The following is a 17,375-nucleotide window of genomic DNA, read 5'->3' on the forward strand; positions in this document are numbered from 1 at the left end:
TCCATAAAGCGCCATACGTCTATGTAGCATCTCCATAAAGCTCCATACATCTATGTAGCATCTCCACAAAGCTCCATACAGCTACGTAGCATCTCCGTAAAGCTCCATACAGCTATGTAGCATCTCCGTAAAGCTCCATACACCTATGTAGCATCTCCGTAAAGCTCCATACACCTATATACCATGTCCATAAACCTCCAAACACCTATGTAGCATCTCCATAAACCTCCATACACCTATGTAGCATCTCCATAAACCTCCATACAGCTATGTAGCATTTCCATAAAGCGCCATACATCTATGTAGCATCTCCATAAACCTCCATACATCTATGTAGCATCTCCATAAACCTCCATACACCTATGTAGCATTTCCATAAAGCTCGATACATCTATGTAGCATCTCCATAAAGCGCCATACGTCTCTGCAGCATCTCCATAAAGCTCCGTACACCTCCCCTTGCTCTGCTAACGGCTAGCTGCTGACGGTTAGCATGCTAGGTGGTTGAGGCCTCACCGACGCTGTTCAGACCACATGTATCTCCCGAGCAGGAGCGGCAGCTACGCGCGGTGTGGTGCGGTGTGGTGTCCTCCTGTGTCCGGTCTTCATACGGGTGCGGCGAGATGCGGAGTATTACCTCTTCTCAAGCGCAGCCGTGAGTACAATAGAAACCGACGCTTCGGGCTCTCGTCCGCCGCCGCCGTCGTCGTCGTCGTCGTCGTCGTCCGCGCGTCTCCGTGTACAAATGGCGCATGCAGCACGGAAACTGCGCAAGGACCCTCTCTGTCCACGCGAGACTACAATGGCTGCCTATCGCGAGGATTCGGAACATGGTTTTTTTACACATTCAAACGAAACAACAACAACAACAATAAATGAAACATAGAGCGCTTTCCTAACACGCGGGTATTCCAGAAAGGAGGCCCAACAAACCCTGAGTGGACTTCCTGTGAGATGGGCGAGTCCGGGTGTCCGGCTCCAGAACAGCCGATCTGGATTAGTTCCGTCAGTCCCCCCCCCCCGGAGTCACGCGCGCGCACAAGCGCAACGAAAAGCCGTCGTCAACGGAGCCCCGAGACCACGAGTCACCATGGCAACTGACAGGAGACGCTCGAGCGAGGTATCGCGCCCTGGGTGGGTTGGAGGCGGGAAGGAGGGAGGGAAGGAAGGAGGGAAGGAGGGAGGGAAGGAGGGAGGGAGGGAGGGAGGGAAGGAGGGAAGGAAGGAGGGAGGGAAGGAAGGAGGGAGGGAAGGAGGGAAGGAAGGAGGGAAGGAGGGAGGGAGGGAAGGAAGGAGGGAAGGAGGGAGGGAAGGAGGGAGGGAGGGAGGGAAAGAGGGAAGGAGGGAAGGAGGGAAGGAAGGAGGGAGGGAAGGAGGGAGGGAGGGAAGGAAGGAGGGAGGGAAGGAGGGAGGGAGGGAGGGAAGGAAGGAGGGAGGGAAGGAGGGAAGGAAGGAGGGAGGGAGGGAGGGAGGGAGGGAGGGAGGGAGGGAAGGAGGGATTTCCATTTCCTTTTTGAAATTGACGTTGGCTATTAAACCCAATCAATATCCATTCAGTGGCTACTTCCAGGAGTAATTTCAAGCCCTGACAACACGTCCTCTCTGAACATCCCACTCATAGTAGACTAACACTTACCATGTTGACCCCTGGGTTATCAGATCGCAGGCTCTTAGAATGTGACGGTGTGCACATGAACACCCAGTGGCATACTCCTTTTAACAAAATGACGTTTGAGTTCTGCTCAGCCAACAGAAAGAAGGCAGGGGCCCGAAGAACGGGTGGAGGGCCTCAGCCCCTGTCAGAGGTGGTGGGGGTGGTGGTGGCCCTCAGCCCCCGTCAGAGGTGGTGGGGGTGGTGGTGGCCCTCAGCCACCGTCAGAGGTGGTGGGGGTGGTGGTGGCCCTCAGCCCCCGTCAGAGGTGGTGGGGGTGGAGGGCCACCACCACCCCCCCACCACCTCTGACGGGGGCTGAGGAGCTGGCCCTCAGCCGACATTGTAGCCGACCGGTGGCTGAAGGGCTCCAGGGGGAAGCTCATCTGAGCCGGTCACCCCTCAGCACACAAGTGCCTACATCAAATGCAGGTATACACCTAGTATATACATATATGTAATATACAGTGTGTGTATATATATACACTATCATTATTTCTAACCTTGTCAATGTCTTGACTCTATTTTCTATTCATTTCACAACATATGGTGGTGAATAAGTGTGACTTTTCATGGAAAACACAAAATTGTTTGGGTGATCCCAAACTTTTGAACGGTAGTGTATATATATATATATATATATATATATATATATATATCACATACCACCACCACCACCACCCCCCCCCAAAACAGTTGTGGATGGTGTCATCTGCCTCGTCCAGCCTCCGACTACCGAGACAGTTGAGCACCCTGCGTCTGTCAGTGTTCCATACTCAGATCTTGGCTCAGGTGGTAGTTTAGAGTATTCTGAAACAGTATCTTTTCCTGCATCACAGGAGGAGGAGGAGGAGGAGGAGGAGGAGGATGAAGAAACGCTGTCTGCTGCCACAGGGAGAGATCCAGAGAGACCTACAGAAGTATGTCTTAATATGATGTATAGCTACCGGCAGTTCTCTAGCCCTTCACATCCCTTATACATGCTGAGTGGGATGTGGAGTTGGCCGTGTGTACTGAAGTGATGAGCAGAAAGAACGGACAAACAACTAGAACATTCTTCTGCTTCAGCAGAACACGGCTGGGCATCACGAGGAGGGTCCATCAACTTCCACAGCACAGCTTGACCCGGTGAGCTGTTCGGTCAGTACCATGTTAAATCTGCATGTCGACCTGGAGGATGTAAATGTCGTCCATGTGCTCCCCAGTTACCAGCTAAGGAGTTATACAGAGTCCACCTAGTGAGGACTGTTGCAAAGACGGAAAAGGAAATGGTCTGTCTGGAGCGCCAGATCAGAACAACCGACCTTGAAATGCTGTCACTGGACCGCCAGGTGAGGTGGGTGCATTGTCACAGGTGAAACCCGTTAATGGTTGGAGCTGTATTACAAACGCTAACGGCTGCTTTTCTACTTTAGGGGATAAAGAAGAGCAAAACCGATGTGACTTGTTTGTCTTTATGTGACTGTTTTCCTCAGAAAAGTAACTTCTGGTCATTGTGTCCCGGACAGCCCCTCCATCCTGGACGTCTGCAGGGTGTATGGGATGGTCATCCTCGGGGTCATTCATCTGTACGGCAGGGTGTTGCTCCCCTCTAACAACTGCAATATCATGAAGAACAACACATGCCGCCACAATGATGTCGCATGCCCTGTCTGGGGTGACCCTGAGCTTACGCAGGCACTGGACCCGAGATTTGGGAATGCCTATGGCCATCTCAACCCGGGCTCTAGTCCTGCAGTGGGCCGCATGAAAACGGTGTTGCTGGGGCCCCGGCTCAGGGTGAGGGTAAGGGGTCATCGGAGAGGGCTGGCATGGATAGCCTCTGTCCCCCAGCAGGTAGCCATCAAACTCTCCTGTAATTACAGAGGACACATTTGAGTGCAATGAAAAGGGAGATAAAGAACATTTGTATAAAGCTTTAGCTTCCTTACCACGTGCGAATCTGTTGCTCAGGCTACACTCCCGATAGAGCCGGGAATCCTGTAGGGAGCCGGGCCGCTTGGCTTCTACATGTGTGGCTATGGAGCAGGCGTCACATATGATCTTCACCGTGCAGAGAAGGGCATGAGTTGCAGTGTATTGTTATGTATACATGTTCACGTGCATCCTTTTTAAGATGGTGGGTCACACACCTGGACATTGATGCTGTGAAAGGATTTTCTATTCACATAGTCCCCTTCATGTTCAGCAGGAGCAGTGATGGGAATGTGTGTCCCATCACTGCTCCCATCACATCTGGGAGCCCTGCAGCATGACAGCTAAGTAAGCTGCTGAACCCACTCCGAGGTCGCAGCAGAGTGGGTCTCATAACCTAAAATGATAGAATACTGGATATGATCTCTACACCAGTCACCTGCAATCCTGTGGACTTCCTCTTTGACGTGTCCCACCGGGTTGTGTCCGGGGAACACTGTCTGCCATCACTGGGAACAGGCGTTTCAGTGCGAGGGTAACTTCCCTTACGGCTCTACACGCCGTCGCTTTCCCCAAATGTTCCGCATCCCCGATGTTGTGCAGGAAACTAGCATGAGCCCAGAAACGCAGGGCTGTGCACGAAACCTGCTCTGACGTGAGCGCACGTCCGCGGTGTGTCAGCTTGCTGATGTGTGGCTGGAGAAGGTTGTTCAGAGAAACTCTGTGCTGTCGGATGAAAAGCGGTAGCGTTCCAAAAGACATTCCTCTGGGAATGACAGGACATCCAATCTGGGCCGGAAGACTCTCTCGCCACGTAAAGCATTTCGAATCAAGTGTGCCTCAATGTCGATGGGATTACGAATAAACGGACAATCCATGTCTGGTAGCGTGCTTCCGGGAGGAGGAGACAGGTAGAAACTCCGGGTTTCTTATAGAAACCCCGCCAGCGAGCAGGTTAGGTTCACAGACTCTGTTACCATGGTGACTTGCTCAGCGTTTCATTTGCCTCTCTGTCTGGAACGGATAACTCAGAGTTTCCCTCATCTCAGGGTTAACATACTCTGAGTTTTCACATAACCCGCTTTCTGGAATACCCCCCAGGGGGCTTTACAACAAACGGGGTGAAACAAGACAACGGATAAACACAACACAGATGTACAGGGCTGCATGGGAAGGTGATGGGAAGGGGGATGGGAAGGCGGGTGGGAAGGTGATGGGAAGGTGATGGGAAGGGGGATGGGAAGGCGGGTGGGAAGGTGGGTGGGAAGGTGAGTGGGAAGGTGGATGGGAAGGCGGGTGGGAAGGCGGGTGGGAAGGCGGGTGGGAAGGTGGATGGGAAGGTGGATGGGAAGGTGGGTGGGAAGGCGGATGGGAAGGCGGATGGGAAGGCGGGTGGGAAGGTGGGTGGGAAGGGGGATGGGAAGGTGGGTGGGAAGGCGGGTGGGAAGGCGGGTGGGAAGGCGGGTGGGAAGGCGGGTGGGAAGGCGGATGGGAAGGGGGATGGGAAGGCGGGTGGGAAGGCGGGTGGGAAGGCGGGTGGGAAGGCAGATGGGAAGGCGGATGGGAAGGCGGGTGGGAAGGCGGGTGGGAAGGCGGATGGGAAGGTGGGTGGGAAGGCGGGTGGGAAGGCGGGTGGGAAGGCGGATGGGAAGGCGGGTGGGAAGGCGGGTGGGAAGGCGGGTGGGAAGGCGGGTGGGAAGGCGGATGGGAAGGCGGGTGGGAAGGCGGGTGGGAAGGCGGGTGGGAAGGCGGATGGGAAGGCGGATGGGAAGGTGGGTGGGAAGGCGGATGGGAAGGTGGGTGGGAAGGCGGATGGGAAGGGGGGCTACGAGAAGGAGAAGCGGCAGCCACACACGATGATGCCAGCAGTATTCTCCCACTTACACACACAAAAGGGGAAGAAAGACACAACACAACAGCACTGTGGACGTTGATGCTGTGTAGGGGTTTACTCCCGTATCCTGCTCTCCGGGTCACGGGATGCTGGAGCCTATTCCACCGGGCGGCAGGCAGGGAGACCCCCTGGACAGGCCGCCAGGCCATCACAGGGCCCACACACACACACACACACACACACCTAGGGACATTGTAGTACGGCCGATCCACCTGACCTGCAGGTCTTTGGACTGTGGGAGGAAACCGGAGCCCCCGGAGGAAACCCACGGGGAGAACATGCAAACTCCACACAGAGGACGACCCAGGGCGACCCCCAAGGTTGGACTACCCCGGGGCTCGAACCCCAAGGTTGGACTACCCCGGGGCTCGAACCCCAAGGTTGGACTGCCCCGGGGCTCGACCCAGGACCTTCTTGCTCAAAGGTGACTGCGCTAACCACTGCACCACCGTGCCGCCCAAACCAGCAACCAAGTTGAAGACTGAGTGTTGTGGTTTAATATATCAGACGGCCGGGTTAAACCCAGGACCGCTGCAGCTACTCAAGTCCTTCAGCCAGGCCGGGTTAAACCCAGGACCGCTGCAGCTACTCAAGTCCTTCAGCCAGGCCGGGTTAAACCCAGGACCGCTGCAGCTACTCAAGTCCTTCAGCCAGGCCGGGTTAAACCCAGGACCGCTGCAGCTACTCAAGTCCTTCAGCCAGGCCGGGTTAAACCCAGGACCGCTGCAGCTACTCAAGTCCTTCAGCCAGGCCGGGTTAAACCCAGGACCGCTGCAGCTACTCAAGTCCTTCAGCCAGGCCGGGTTAAACCCAGGACCGCTGCAGCTACTCAAGTCCTTCAGCCAGGCCGGTTTAAACCCAGGACCGCTGCAGCTACTCAAGTCCTTCAGCCAGGCCGGGTTAAACCCTGGACCGCTGCAGCTACTCAAGTCCTTCAGCCAGGCCGGGTTAAACCCAGGACCGCTGCAGCTACTCAAGTCCTTCAGCCAGGCCGGTTTAAACCCAGGACCGCTGCAGCTACTCAAGTCCTTCAGCCAGGCCGGTTTAAACCCAGGACCGCTGCAGCTACTCAAGTCCTTCAGCCAGGCCGGGTTAAACCCAGGACCGCTGCAGCTACTCAAGTCCTTCAGCCAGGCCGGTTTAAACCCAGGCCCGCTGCAGCTACTCAAGTCCTTCAGCCAGGCCGGTTTAAACCCAGGACCGCTGCAGCTACTCAAGTCCTTCAGCCAGGCCGGGTTAAACCCAGGACCGCTGCAGCTACTCAAGTCCTTCAGCCAGGCCGGTTTGAACCCAGGACCGCTGCAGCTACTCAAGTCCTTCAGCCAGGCCGGTTTAAACCCAGGACCGCTGCAGCTACTCAAGTCCTTCAGCCAGGCCGGTTTGAACCCAGGACCGCTGCAGCTACTCAAGTCCTTCAGCCAGGCCGGTTTGAACCCAGGACCGCTGCAGCTACTCAAGTCCTTCAGCCAGGCCGGTTTGAACCCAGGACCGCTGCAGCTACTCAAGTCCTTCAGCCAGGCCGGTTTACGCTTGCTCATACTAAACCAGGAGCAGACTCTGTGGAGTGTCTGGAACACAGCTGTTCTGAGACCTCCTTCTGCGGGTCTTTAGACAGGGCTGGAAGAAGACTAACTGGTCTGTAGTTGGTAATCTCTTCAGCGCCCCCGGACTTTAAAGTAGGCATTACACCAGCTGGGAGTTGAAGACACTGATAAGCTGAGTAAGGCGCTGCAGCAGGAGGCCGCTGTGTTTCCAGGAAGGCGGTATGCAGGAGGCCGCTGTGTTTCCAGGAAGGCGGTATGCAGGAGGCCGCTGTGTTTCCAGGAAGGCGGTATGCAGGAGGCCGCTGTGTTTCCAGGAAGGCGGTATGCAGGAGGCCGCTGTGTTTCCAGGAAGGCGGTATGCAGGAGGCCGCTGTGTTTCCAGGAAGACGGTATGCAGGAGGCTGCTGTGTTTCCAGGAAGGGGGTATGCAGGAGGCCGCTGTGTTTCCAGGAAGGCGGTATGCAGGAGGCCGCTGTGTTTCCAGGAAGGTGGTATGCAGGAGGCCGCTGTGTTTCCAGGAAGGCGGTAGGCAGGAGGCTGCTGTGTTTCCAGGAAGGGGGTATGCAGTAGGTCGCTGTGTTTCCAGGAAGGGGGTATGCAGTAGGTCGCTGTGTTTCCAGGAAGGGGGTAGACAGGAGGCCGCTGTGTTTCCAGGAAGGCGGTAGGCAGGAGGCCGCTGTGTTTCCAGGAAGGCGGTAGGCAGGAGGCTGCTGTGTTTCCAGGAAGGCGGTATGCAGGAGGCCGCTGTGTTTCCAGGAAGGCGGTATGCAGGAGGCTGCTGTGTTTCCAGGAAGGGGGTATGCAGGAGGCCGCTGTGTTTCCAGGAAGGCGGTATGCAGGAGGCCGCTGTGTTTCCAGGAAGGTGGTATGCAGGAGGCCGCTGTGTTTCCAGGAAGGCGGTAGGCAGGAGGCTGCTGTGTTTCCAGGAAGGGGGTATGCAGTAGGTCGCTGTGTTTCCAGGAAGGGGGTATGCAGTAGGTCGCTGTGTTTCCAGGAAGGGGGTAGACAGGAGGCCGCTGTGTTTCCAGGAAGGCGGTAGGCAGGAGGCCGCTGTGTTTCCAGGAAGGTGGTATGCAGGAGGCCGCTGTGTTTCCAGGAAGGCGGTAGGCAGGAGGCTGCTGTGTTTCCAGGAGGGCGGTAGGCAGGAGGTCGCTGTGTTTCCAGGAGGGCGGTAGGCAGGAGGCTGCTGTGTTTCCAGGAAGGCGGTATGCAGGAGGCCGCTGTGTTTCCAGGAAGGCGGTAGGCAGGAGGCCGCTGTGTTTCCAGGAAGGCGGTAGGCAGGAGGCTGCTGTGTTTCCAGGAAGGGGGTATGCAGTAGGTCGCTGTGTTTCCAGGAAGGGGGTATGCAGTAGGTCGCTGTGTTTCCAGGAAGGGGGTAGACAGGAGGCCGCTGTGTTTCCAGGAAGGCGGTAGGCAGGAGGCCGCTGTGTTTCCAGGAAGGCGGTAGGCAGGAGGCTGCTGTGTTTCCAGGAAGGCGGTATGCAGGAGGCCGCTGTGTTTCCAGGAAGGCGGTATGCAGGAGGCTGCTGTGTTTCCAGGAAGGGGGTATGCAGGAGGCCGCTGTGTTTCCAGGAAGGCGGTATGCAGGAGGCCGCTGTGTTTCCAGGAAGGTGGTATGCAGGAGGCCGCTGTGTTTCCAGGAAGGCGGTAGGCAGGAGGCTGCTGTGTTTCCAGGAAGGGGGTAGGCAGTAGGTCGCTGTGTTTCCAGGAAGGGGGTATGCAGTAGGTCGCTGTGTTTCCAGGAGGGCGGTAGGCAGGAGGCCGCTGTGTTTCCAGGAAGGTGGTATGCAGGAGGCCGCTGTGTTTCCAGGAAGGCGGTAGGCAGGAGGCTGCTGTGTTTCCAGGAAGGGGGTAGGCAGTAGGTCGCTGTGTTTCCAGGAAGGGGGTATGCAGTAGGTCGCTGTGTTTCCAGGAAGGGGGTAGACAGGAGGCCGCTGTGTTTCCAGGAAGGCGGTAGGCAGGAGGCCGCTGTGTTTCCAGGAAGGTGGTATGCAGGAGGCCGCTGTGTTTCCAGGAAGGCGGTAGGCAGGAGGCTGCTGTGTTTCCAGGAGGGCGGTAGGCAGGAGGTCGCTGTGTTTCCAGGAGGGCGGTAGGCAGGAGGCTGCTGTGTTTCCAGGAAGGCGGTATGCAGGAGGCCGCTGTGTTTCCAGGAAGGCGGTAGGCAGGAGGCCGCTGTGTTTCCAGGAAGGCGGTAGGCAGGAGGCTGCTGTGTTTCCAGGAAGGCGGTAGGCAGGAGGCTGCTGTGTTTCCAGGAGGGCGGTATGCAGGAGGCCGCTGTGTTTCCAGGAGGGCGGTAGACAGGAGGCCGCTGTGTTTCCAGGAGGGCGGTATGCAGGAGGCTGCTGTGTTTCCAGGAGGGCGGTAGACAGGAGGCTGCTGTGTTTCCAGGAAGGCGGTATGCAGGAGGCCGCTGTGTTTCCAGGAAGGCGGTAGGCAGGAGGCCGCTGTGTTTCCAGGAAGGCGGTAGGCAGGAGGCTGCTGTGTTTCCAGGAAGGCGGTATGCAGGAGGCCGCTGTGTTTCCAGGAAGGTGGTATGCAGGAGGCCGCTGTGTTTCCAGGAAGGCGGTAGGCAGGAGGCTGCTGTGTTTCCAGGAAGGGGGTATGCAGTAGGTCGCTGTGTTTCCAGGAAGGGGGTATGCAGTAGGTCGCTGTGTTTCCAGGAAGGGGGTAGACAGGAGGCCGCTGTGTTTCCAGGAAGGCGGTAGGCAGGAGGCCGCTGTGTTTCCAGGAAGGTGGTATGCAGGAGGCCGCTGTGTTTCCAGGAAGGCGGTAGGCAGGAGGCTGCTGTGTTTCCAGGAGGGCGGTAGGCAGGAGGTCGCTGTGTTTCCAGGAGGGCGGTAGGCAGGAGGCTGCTGTGTTTCCAGGAAGGCGGTATGCAGGAGGCCGCTGTGTTTCCAGGAAGGCGGTAGGCAGGAGGCCGCTGTGTTTCCAGGAAGGCGGTAGGCAGGAGGCTGCTGTGTTTCCAGGAAGGCGGTAGGCAGGAGGCTGCTGTGTTTCCAGGAGGGCGGTATGCAGGAGGCCGCTGTGTTTCCAGGAGGGCGGTATGCAGGAGGCCGCTGTGTTTCCAGGAGGGCGGTATGCAGGAGGCTGCTGGGTTTCCAGGAAGGCGGTAGGCAGGAGGTCGCTGTGTTTCCAGGAGGGCGGTATGCAGGAGGCTGCTGTGTTTCCAGGAGGGCGGTATGCAGGAGGCTGCTGTGTTTCCAGGAAGGCGGTAGGCAGGAGGCCGCTGTGTTTCCAAGGAAGGCGGTATGCAGGAGGCCGCTGTGTTTCCAGGAAGGCGGTAGGCAGGAGGCTGCTGTGTTTCCAGGAAGGCGGTAGACAGGAGGCTGCTGCGTTTCCAGGAAGGCGGTAGACAGGAGGCCGCTGTGTTTCCAGGAAGGCGGTAGGCAGGAGGCCGCTGTGTTTCCAGGAAGGCGGTATGCAGGAGGCCGCTGTGTTTCCAGGAAGGTGGTATGCAGGAGGCCGCTGTGTTTCCAGGAAGGCGGTAGGCAGGAGGCTGCTGTGTTTCCAGGAAGGCGGTATGCAGGAGGCCGCTGTGTTTCCAGGAAGGCGGTAGGCAGGAGGCCGCTGTGTTTCCAGGAAGGTGGTATGCAGGAGGCTGCTGTGTTTCCAGGAAGGCGGTAGGCAGGAGGCTGCTGTGTTTCCAGGAGGGCGGTATGCAGGAGGCCGCTGTGTTTCCAGGAGGGCGGTATGCAGGAGGCCGCTGTGTTTCCAGGAGGCGGTATGCAGGAGGCTGCTGTGTTTCCAGGAGGGCGGTATGCAGGAGGCTGCTGTGTTTCCAGGGGGGCGGTAGACAGGAGGCCGCTGTGTTTCCAGGAGGCGGTATGCAGGAGGTCGCTGTGTTTCCAGGAGGGCGGTAGGCAGGAGGCTGCTGTGTTTCCAGGAGGGCGGTATGCAGGAGGCTGCTGTGTTTCCAGGAAGGCGGTAGACAGGAGGCTGCTGTGTTTCCAGGAGGGCGGTAGGCAGGAGGTCGCTGTGTTTCCAGGAAGGCGGTAGGCAGGAGGCCGCTGTGTTTCCAGGAAGGCGGTATGCAGGAGGCTGCTGTGTTTCCAGGAAGGCGGTAGGCAGGAGGCTGCTGTGTTTCCAGGAGGGCGGTAGGCAGGAGGTCGCTGTGTTTCCAGGAAGGCGGTAGGCAGGAGGCCGCTGTGTTTCCAGGAAGGCGGTATGCAGGAGGCTGCTGTGTTTCCAGGAGGCGGTAGGCAGGAGGCCGCTGTGTTTCCAGGAAGGCGGTAGGCAGGAGGTCGCTGTGTTTCCAGGAAGGCGGTATGCAGGAGGCTGCTGTGTTTCCAGGAAGGCGGTAGGCAGGAGGCCGCTGTGTTTCCAGGAAGGCGGTAGGCAGGAGGCTGCTGTGTTTCCAGGAAGGCGGTAGGCAGGAGGCTGCTGTGTTTCCAGGAGGGCGGTATGCAGGAGGCTGCTGTGTTTCCAGGAGGCGGTATGCAGGAGGCTGCTGTGTTTCCAGGAGGGCGGTAGACAGGAGGCTGCTGTGTTTCCAGGAAGGCGGTATGCAGGAGGCCGCTGTGTTTCCAGGAAGGCGGTAGGCAGGAGGCTGCTGTGTTTCCAGGAAGGTGGTATGCAGGAGGCTGCTGTGTTTCCAGGAAGGCGGTAGGCAGGAGGCTGCTGTGTTTCCAGGAGGGCGGTATGCAGGAGGCCGCTGTGTTTCCAGGAGGGCGGTATGCAGGAGGCCGCTGTGTTTCCAGGAGGCGGTATGCAGGAGGCTGCTGTGTTTCCAGGAGGGCGGTATGCAGGAGGCTGCTGTGTTTCCAGGAGGGCGGTAGACAGGAGGCCGCTGTGTTTCCAGGAGGCGGTATGCAGGAGGTCGCTGTGTTTCCAGGAGGGCGGTAGGCAGGAGGCTGCTGTGTTTCCAGGAGGGCGGTATGCAGGAGGCTGCTGTGTTTCCAGGAAGGCGGTAGACAGGAGGCTGCTGTGTTTCCAGGAGGGCGGTAGGCAGGAGGCTGCTGTGTTTCCAGGAGGGCGGTAGGCAGGAGGTCGCTGTGTTTCCAGGAAGGCGGTAGGCAGGAGGCCGCTGTGTTTCCAGGAAGGCGGTATGCAGGAGGCTGCTGTGTTTCCAGGAAGGCGGTAGGCAGGAGGCTGCTGTGTTTCCAGGAGGGCGGTAGGCAGGAGGTCGCTGTGTTTCCAGGAGGGCGGTAGGCAGGAGGCTGCTGTGTTTCCAGGAGGGCGGTAGGCAGGAGGTCGCTGTGTTTCCAGGAAGGCGGTAGGCAGGAGGCCGCTGTGTTTCCAGGAAGGCGGTATGCAGGAGGCTGCTGTGTTTCCAGGAGGCGGTAGGCAGGAGGCCGCTGTGTTTCCAGGAAGGCGGTAGGCAGGAGGTCGCTGTGTTTCCAGGAAGGCGGTATGCAGGAGGCTGCTGTGTTTCCAGGAAGGCGGTAGGCAGGAGGCCGCTGTGTTTCCAGGAAGGCGGTAGGCAGGAGGCTGCTGTGTTTCCAGGAGGCGGTAGGCAGGAGGCTGCTGTGTTTCCAGGAAGGCGGTATGCAGGAGGCTGCTGTGTTTCCAGGAAGGTGGTAGGCAGGAGGCCGCTGTGTTTCCAGGAGGCGGTATGCAGGAGGTCGCTGTGTTTCCAGGAGGCGGTATGCAGGAGGCCGCTGTGTTTCCAGGAGGGCGGTAGGCAGGAGGTCGCTGTGTTTCCAGGAAGGGGGTATGCAGGATAGGCAGGAGGCTGCTGTGTTTCCAGGAAGGGGGTAGGCAGGAGGCTGCTGTTTTTCCAGGAGGGCGGTAGGCAGGAGGCTGCTGTGTTTCCAGGAGGCGGTATGCAGGAGGCTGCTGTGTTTCCAGGAAGGTGGTATGCAGGAGGCTGCTGTGTTTCCAGGAAGGGGGTAGACAGGAGGCTGCTGTGTTTCCAGGAAGGGGGTATGCAGGAGGTCGCTGTGTTTCCAGGAAGGCGGTAGGCAGGAGGCCGCTGTGTTTCCAGGAAGGCGGTAGGCAGGAGGTCGCTGTGTTTCCAGGAAGGGGGTATGCAGGAGGCTGCTGTGTTTCCAGGAAGGGGGTATGCAGGATAGGCAGGAGGCTGCTGTGTTTCCAGGAGGGCGGTATGCAGGAGGCTGCTGTGTTTCCAGGAAGGGGGTAGACAGGATAGGCAGGAGGCTGCTGTGTTTCCAGGAGGGCGGTATGCAGGAGGCTGCTGTGTTTCCAGGAAGGGGGTAGGCAGGAGGTCGCTGTGTTTCCAGGAGGGCGGTATGCAGGAGGCTGCTGTGTTTCCAGGAAGGGGGTATGCAGGATAGGCAGGAGGCTGCTGTGTTTCTGTGAAGAACTCGTCACCTGTTAGAAACCCGTGTACATGACCAGAGATAACGTCTTCCCTGACTTTAAATTCGGGTTTGGCACCTTTGGTTTTATTCAACTGGTTAGCTGTTTCCAGACTCTATGGCGACAGGCATGGGTGCAGGTGTGGGACTACTGGGAGGCCTCAGCACTCCACCGCGCCCGTCCGAAGGGCTGGTGTCGTGTCAGCAGTCTACGCAGACTGAGAGGGCCACACCGGATCAGTCCAGGCTCCGTATGGGGTCGGCTGAGGCCCGGCTTCACAACAGCCGTCATCGGTGACGTGCCCTCACAGGATACCGATGAAAGCTGTACACTCCGTTGTGGCGACTCCTGAGAAAGAGGGACAAGCCCTCTAGTGTACAACACGCACAATGACTGGTAGAGGAAACACAAGCTGTACAACATAACACAATACTTCCACGGCCAAAACAAAAGTAGACACAATACATACATACATACATAAATCAAATCAAACAGGGGATCTACAAAAGGTAGGTGTCGAAATAAAAATAATTTCTACATCACTAGACAGAGAACAAGCAAAAGGCTTAAACCATCCATCCATCCATCATCCATCATCCATCCATCATCCATCCATCCATCCATCCATCCATCCATCCATCCATCATCCATCCATCATCCATCCATTCATCCATCCATCATCCATCCATCCATCCATCCATCCATCATCCATCCATTCATCATCCATCCATCCATCATCCATCCATTCATCATCCATCCATCCATCCATCCATCCATCCATCCATCCATCATCCATCCATCCATCCATCCATCCATCCATCATCCATCCATCCATCCATCCATCATCCATCCATCATCCATCCATTCATCCATCCATCATCCATCCATTCATCCATCATCCATCCATTCATCCATCCATCCATCATCCATCAATCCATCCATCCATCCATCATCCATCCATTCATCATCCATCCATCCATCCATCCATCCATCCATCCATCCATCATCCATCCATCCATCCATCCATCCATCCATCCATCATCCATCCATTCATCCATCCATCATCCATCCATCCATCCATCCATCCATCCATCCATCCATCCATCCATCCATCATCCATCCATCCATCCATCCATCCATCCATCCATCCATCCATCCATCCATCATCCATCCATTCATCATCCATCCATCCATCATCCATCCATTCATCATCCATCCATCCATCCATCCATCCATCCATCCATCATCCATCATCCATCCATTCATCCATTCATCATCCATCCATCCATCCATCCATCCATCCATCCATCCATCATCCATCCATTCATCATCCATCCATCCATCCATCCATCCATCCATCCATCATCCATCATCCATCCATCCATCCATCCATCCATCCATTATCCAAACCGCTTATCCTGCTCTCAGGGTCGTGGGATGCTGGAGTCTATCATTGGGTGGCAGTCGGAGAGACACCCTGGACAGACCGCCAGGCCATCACAGGGACCACACACACACACACACACACACACACACACACACACACACACACACACACACACACACACACACACACACACACACACACACACACACGTAGAGAAGACAGTTTAGTGTGTCTGAGTCACCTGACCTACATGTGTTTGGACCCCTCCCGTCAAAGGAGGGCGCCATTGTAAAGTTACAGCGACCGCTCACAGTGAAGTACAGGAGTTCCTCAGCATGGTGACCTTTAACCCGCTTTATCCCCCGAGCCGCTCAACTCGTGCGACCCCTGTAGGAGGCCCTGAAAGGCAAGGCCACCAAACACACCGTGGACTGGTCTGCGGAGAGGGACCAGGTGTTTGTGGACACGGAGGCTGCTCTGGCTGACGCACCACTGCTGGCGCACCCTTCCCCCAAGGCTCTGTGTTTCGCCATGACGACAGACGCTTCTGACTACGCAGTCGGGGCGCGATATTATGAACCCTACATAGGCCTCGCCAAAATCCCGTTTCTGGCTTTGTCACGTGTGCGCCACCGTAGCAACGCGAAAATATGTTGTTATGGGGTTAGCGCTCATCAAGGAAACGCTGTACACCCACAATTTAACCTGTCTAAGTTATCCACAATCAACATTAATATAATACCAATAACGTATCCAAGGAGCAGAGGCAGACCTTGTAACCTAAAATTGTTAGGTTAGTCAACTTAAGGCTATTCTTTCCCTCACAATCATAATTTCAACCCCATGGTTCACTTTTTAGACGATTCATAAGTTATGTAACTTAATATTTTGATTATTTTATCAAAACCAAAAATAATCTAGACTTCCTGCTTAATTTCGTTTTCAGGGCAAACACTTAAATCATAAGACAAACATCCTAGTCATGTCTTTCACTTCATTTACCAGAAAGTTTACATTTTCTACTATTAGCCTAGGCCTATAGTGTATAGTGCACAGTGTTGTATAAAGAAGGCCTGCTGAAAAGCTATAGGCTACTTGGGTAAAAGTAATGAAGTATCAGACATCGAAACTACTCAAGTTTCAATGAGCAATGAGGATCATGAACAGAGGAGAGCACATAAGACTGCCATTTTAATTATTATTTTGCCACTAGGGGGAGAAATTTACTAACTTTGGCGACCCCTCACTCTCGACAGGAGCGACTGCAATAATTGAAAATACCACCAAATGTGAGAAAGTCTATTTATTAGATATATGTTCATTTTCAGACAACTAACGTTACTTACCTCCGTTCTGTTGTTGACAGCCAGCAGTCCAAAATTACAAAAGCAGCCAGCTGTCCAAAATTGCGAAAAATACAAAATTACAAAATTGAAGGTAGCTAACGTTAGCTTTGCTTCGCACCGAGTTGATAGTTGATTGTTTCCTTAGCAACGCAGCGGAAATCCGGCGTCCGTTCGCGAGATTTGGGACAGGGTACGGGATTTTGGCGAGGGCTATGTAGGGTTCATAATATCGCAGTCGGGGCGGTGCACGAGCAGTGGGTGAACGGCGCTTGGCAGCCGCTCGCTTTCTCCGGCCAACGGAAGCACAGCCCCTTCGATCGGGAACTCCTCGCTCTCTGCCTCGCCGTTCGACACTTCCGTTGCCCTGCTGGAGGCTCACCAGTTCACGGCGTTTGTGGACCACAAACAACTGATATTCGCCATGGCCGAGGTGGCTGAGCCGTGGTCCGCCCGCCAGCAATGGCAGCTCTATACATCTCGGAGTTCACCACGGACGTACAGCATGTTGCTGGCAAAACCAACCTCGTCGCCGACTGCCGCTTCCGGGCCATTGCGGGGGCCGTCCACTTGGGTCTTGACTATGCGCACATAGCAGCTGACCAGGCCGCCGACCCGGAGGTGCAGGCTCTCAGGACGGCAGGTAGAGGACGTGGCTTTCGACGATGCTGGCACCGTGCTCCTGTGCGACGTCTCCATGGGTCGGCCCTGGCCCCCCTCCCACGGTTTTACGTACCTCCTCACCATGGTGGACGGGACCACTCCATGGCCAAAAGCCGTCCCACTGTCATCGACGACGTCCACCAACGTAGCCCGGGCGTTCATCGGGACCTGGGTCGCCCGGTTTGGCACCCCATCCGACCTCTCCTCGGACCGGCACTCACAGTTTGCGTCTGAGCTCTGGAACGCAGTCACAGAGAGCACAGGGGTGGAGCTGCACCGCACCACCTCATACCACCTGCAGGCCAATGGTTTGTGCAAGCGGTTTCATCGCTCTATGAAGGCCGCTCTTCGGGCCAGCCTCAAGGACAGCAGCTGGGTCGACAGGCTCCTGTGGGTCATGCTGGGCCTCAGGACCGCCCCTGAGGAGGACCTCCAGTCCTCGTCCGCTAAACTGGTTTACGGACAGCCACTACGGGTCCCAGGGGATTTCGTCCCCAGCACCACAGCTCCCCGGTCCGCAGCCCATCAACAGACCACACTCCTGGATAACGCCAGAGCTCTCACACCGGTCCCCACTTCGCAACACGGCCTCCCACAGTCTCACATCCCCGCAAGTCTGCAGACAGCACAATATGTTTTCATCCGCCATGACGCCCACCGTGGACCCCTGCAGCCTCCCTACGATGGGCTGTTCTGCATCTTGGAGACCGGAAACAAGCAC

General features: G+C 56.5%; 1 protein-coding gene across 7 annotated transcripts in view; it reads right to left on the reverse strand.

Annotated features, from left to right (window-relative positions):
• The window catches only part of rbm39a (RNA binding motif protein 39a), a 59,864-nt gene extending 58,750 nt beyond the window's left edge, over positions 1-1,114 (reverse strand). For 2 of the 7 annotated variants that reach the window (XM_056272897.1, XM_056272900.1), the window contains exon 1: positions 934-1,114. Coding sequence is in view for 2 of the 7 variants with exons in the window: in XM_056272895.1 (XP_056128870.1) it covers positions 517-536 (20 nt within the window). In the remaining 5 variants the exon portion in view is untranslated. Of the gene's footprint in view, positions 1-516; positions 767-933 lie in introns of those variants that run through there. The other 5 variants (XM_056272895.1, XM_056272896.1, XM_056272901.1 and 2 more) reach the window with 4 other exon arrangements.
• Between the last annotated feature and the right edge of the window lie 16,261 nt (positions 1,115-17,375).

The sequence above is a fragment of the Lampris incognitus genome, chromosome 2 (assembly GCF_029633865.1).
Source record: "Lampris incognitus isolate fLamInc1 chromosome 2, fLamInc1.hap2, whole genome shotgun sequence".
In the NCBI taxonomy this organism is placed as follows: Eukaryota; Metazoa; Chordata; class Actinopteri; order Lampriformes; family Lampridae; genus Lampris; species Lampris incognitus.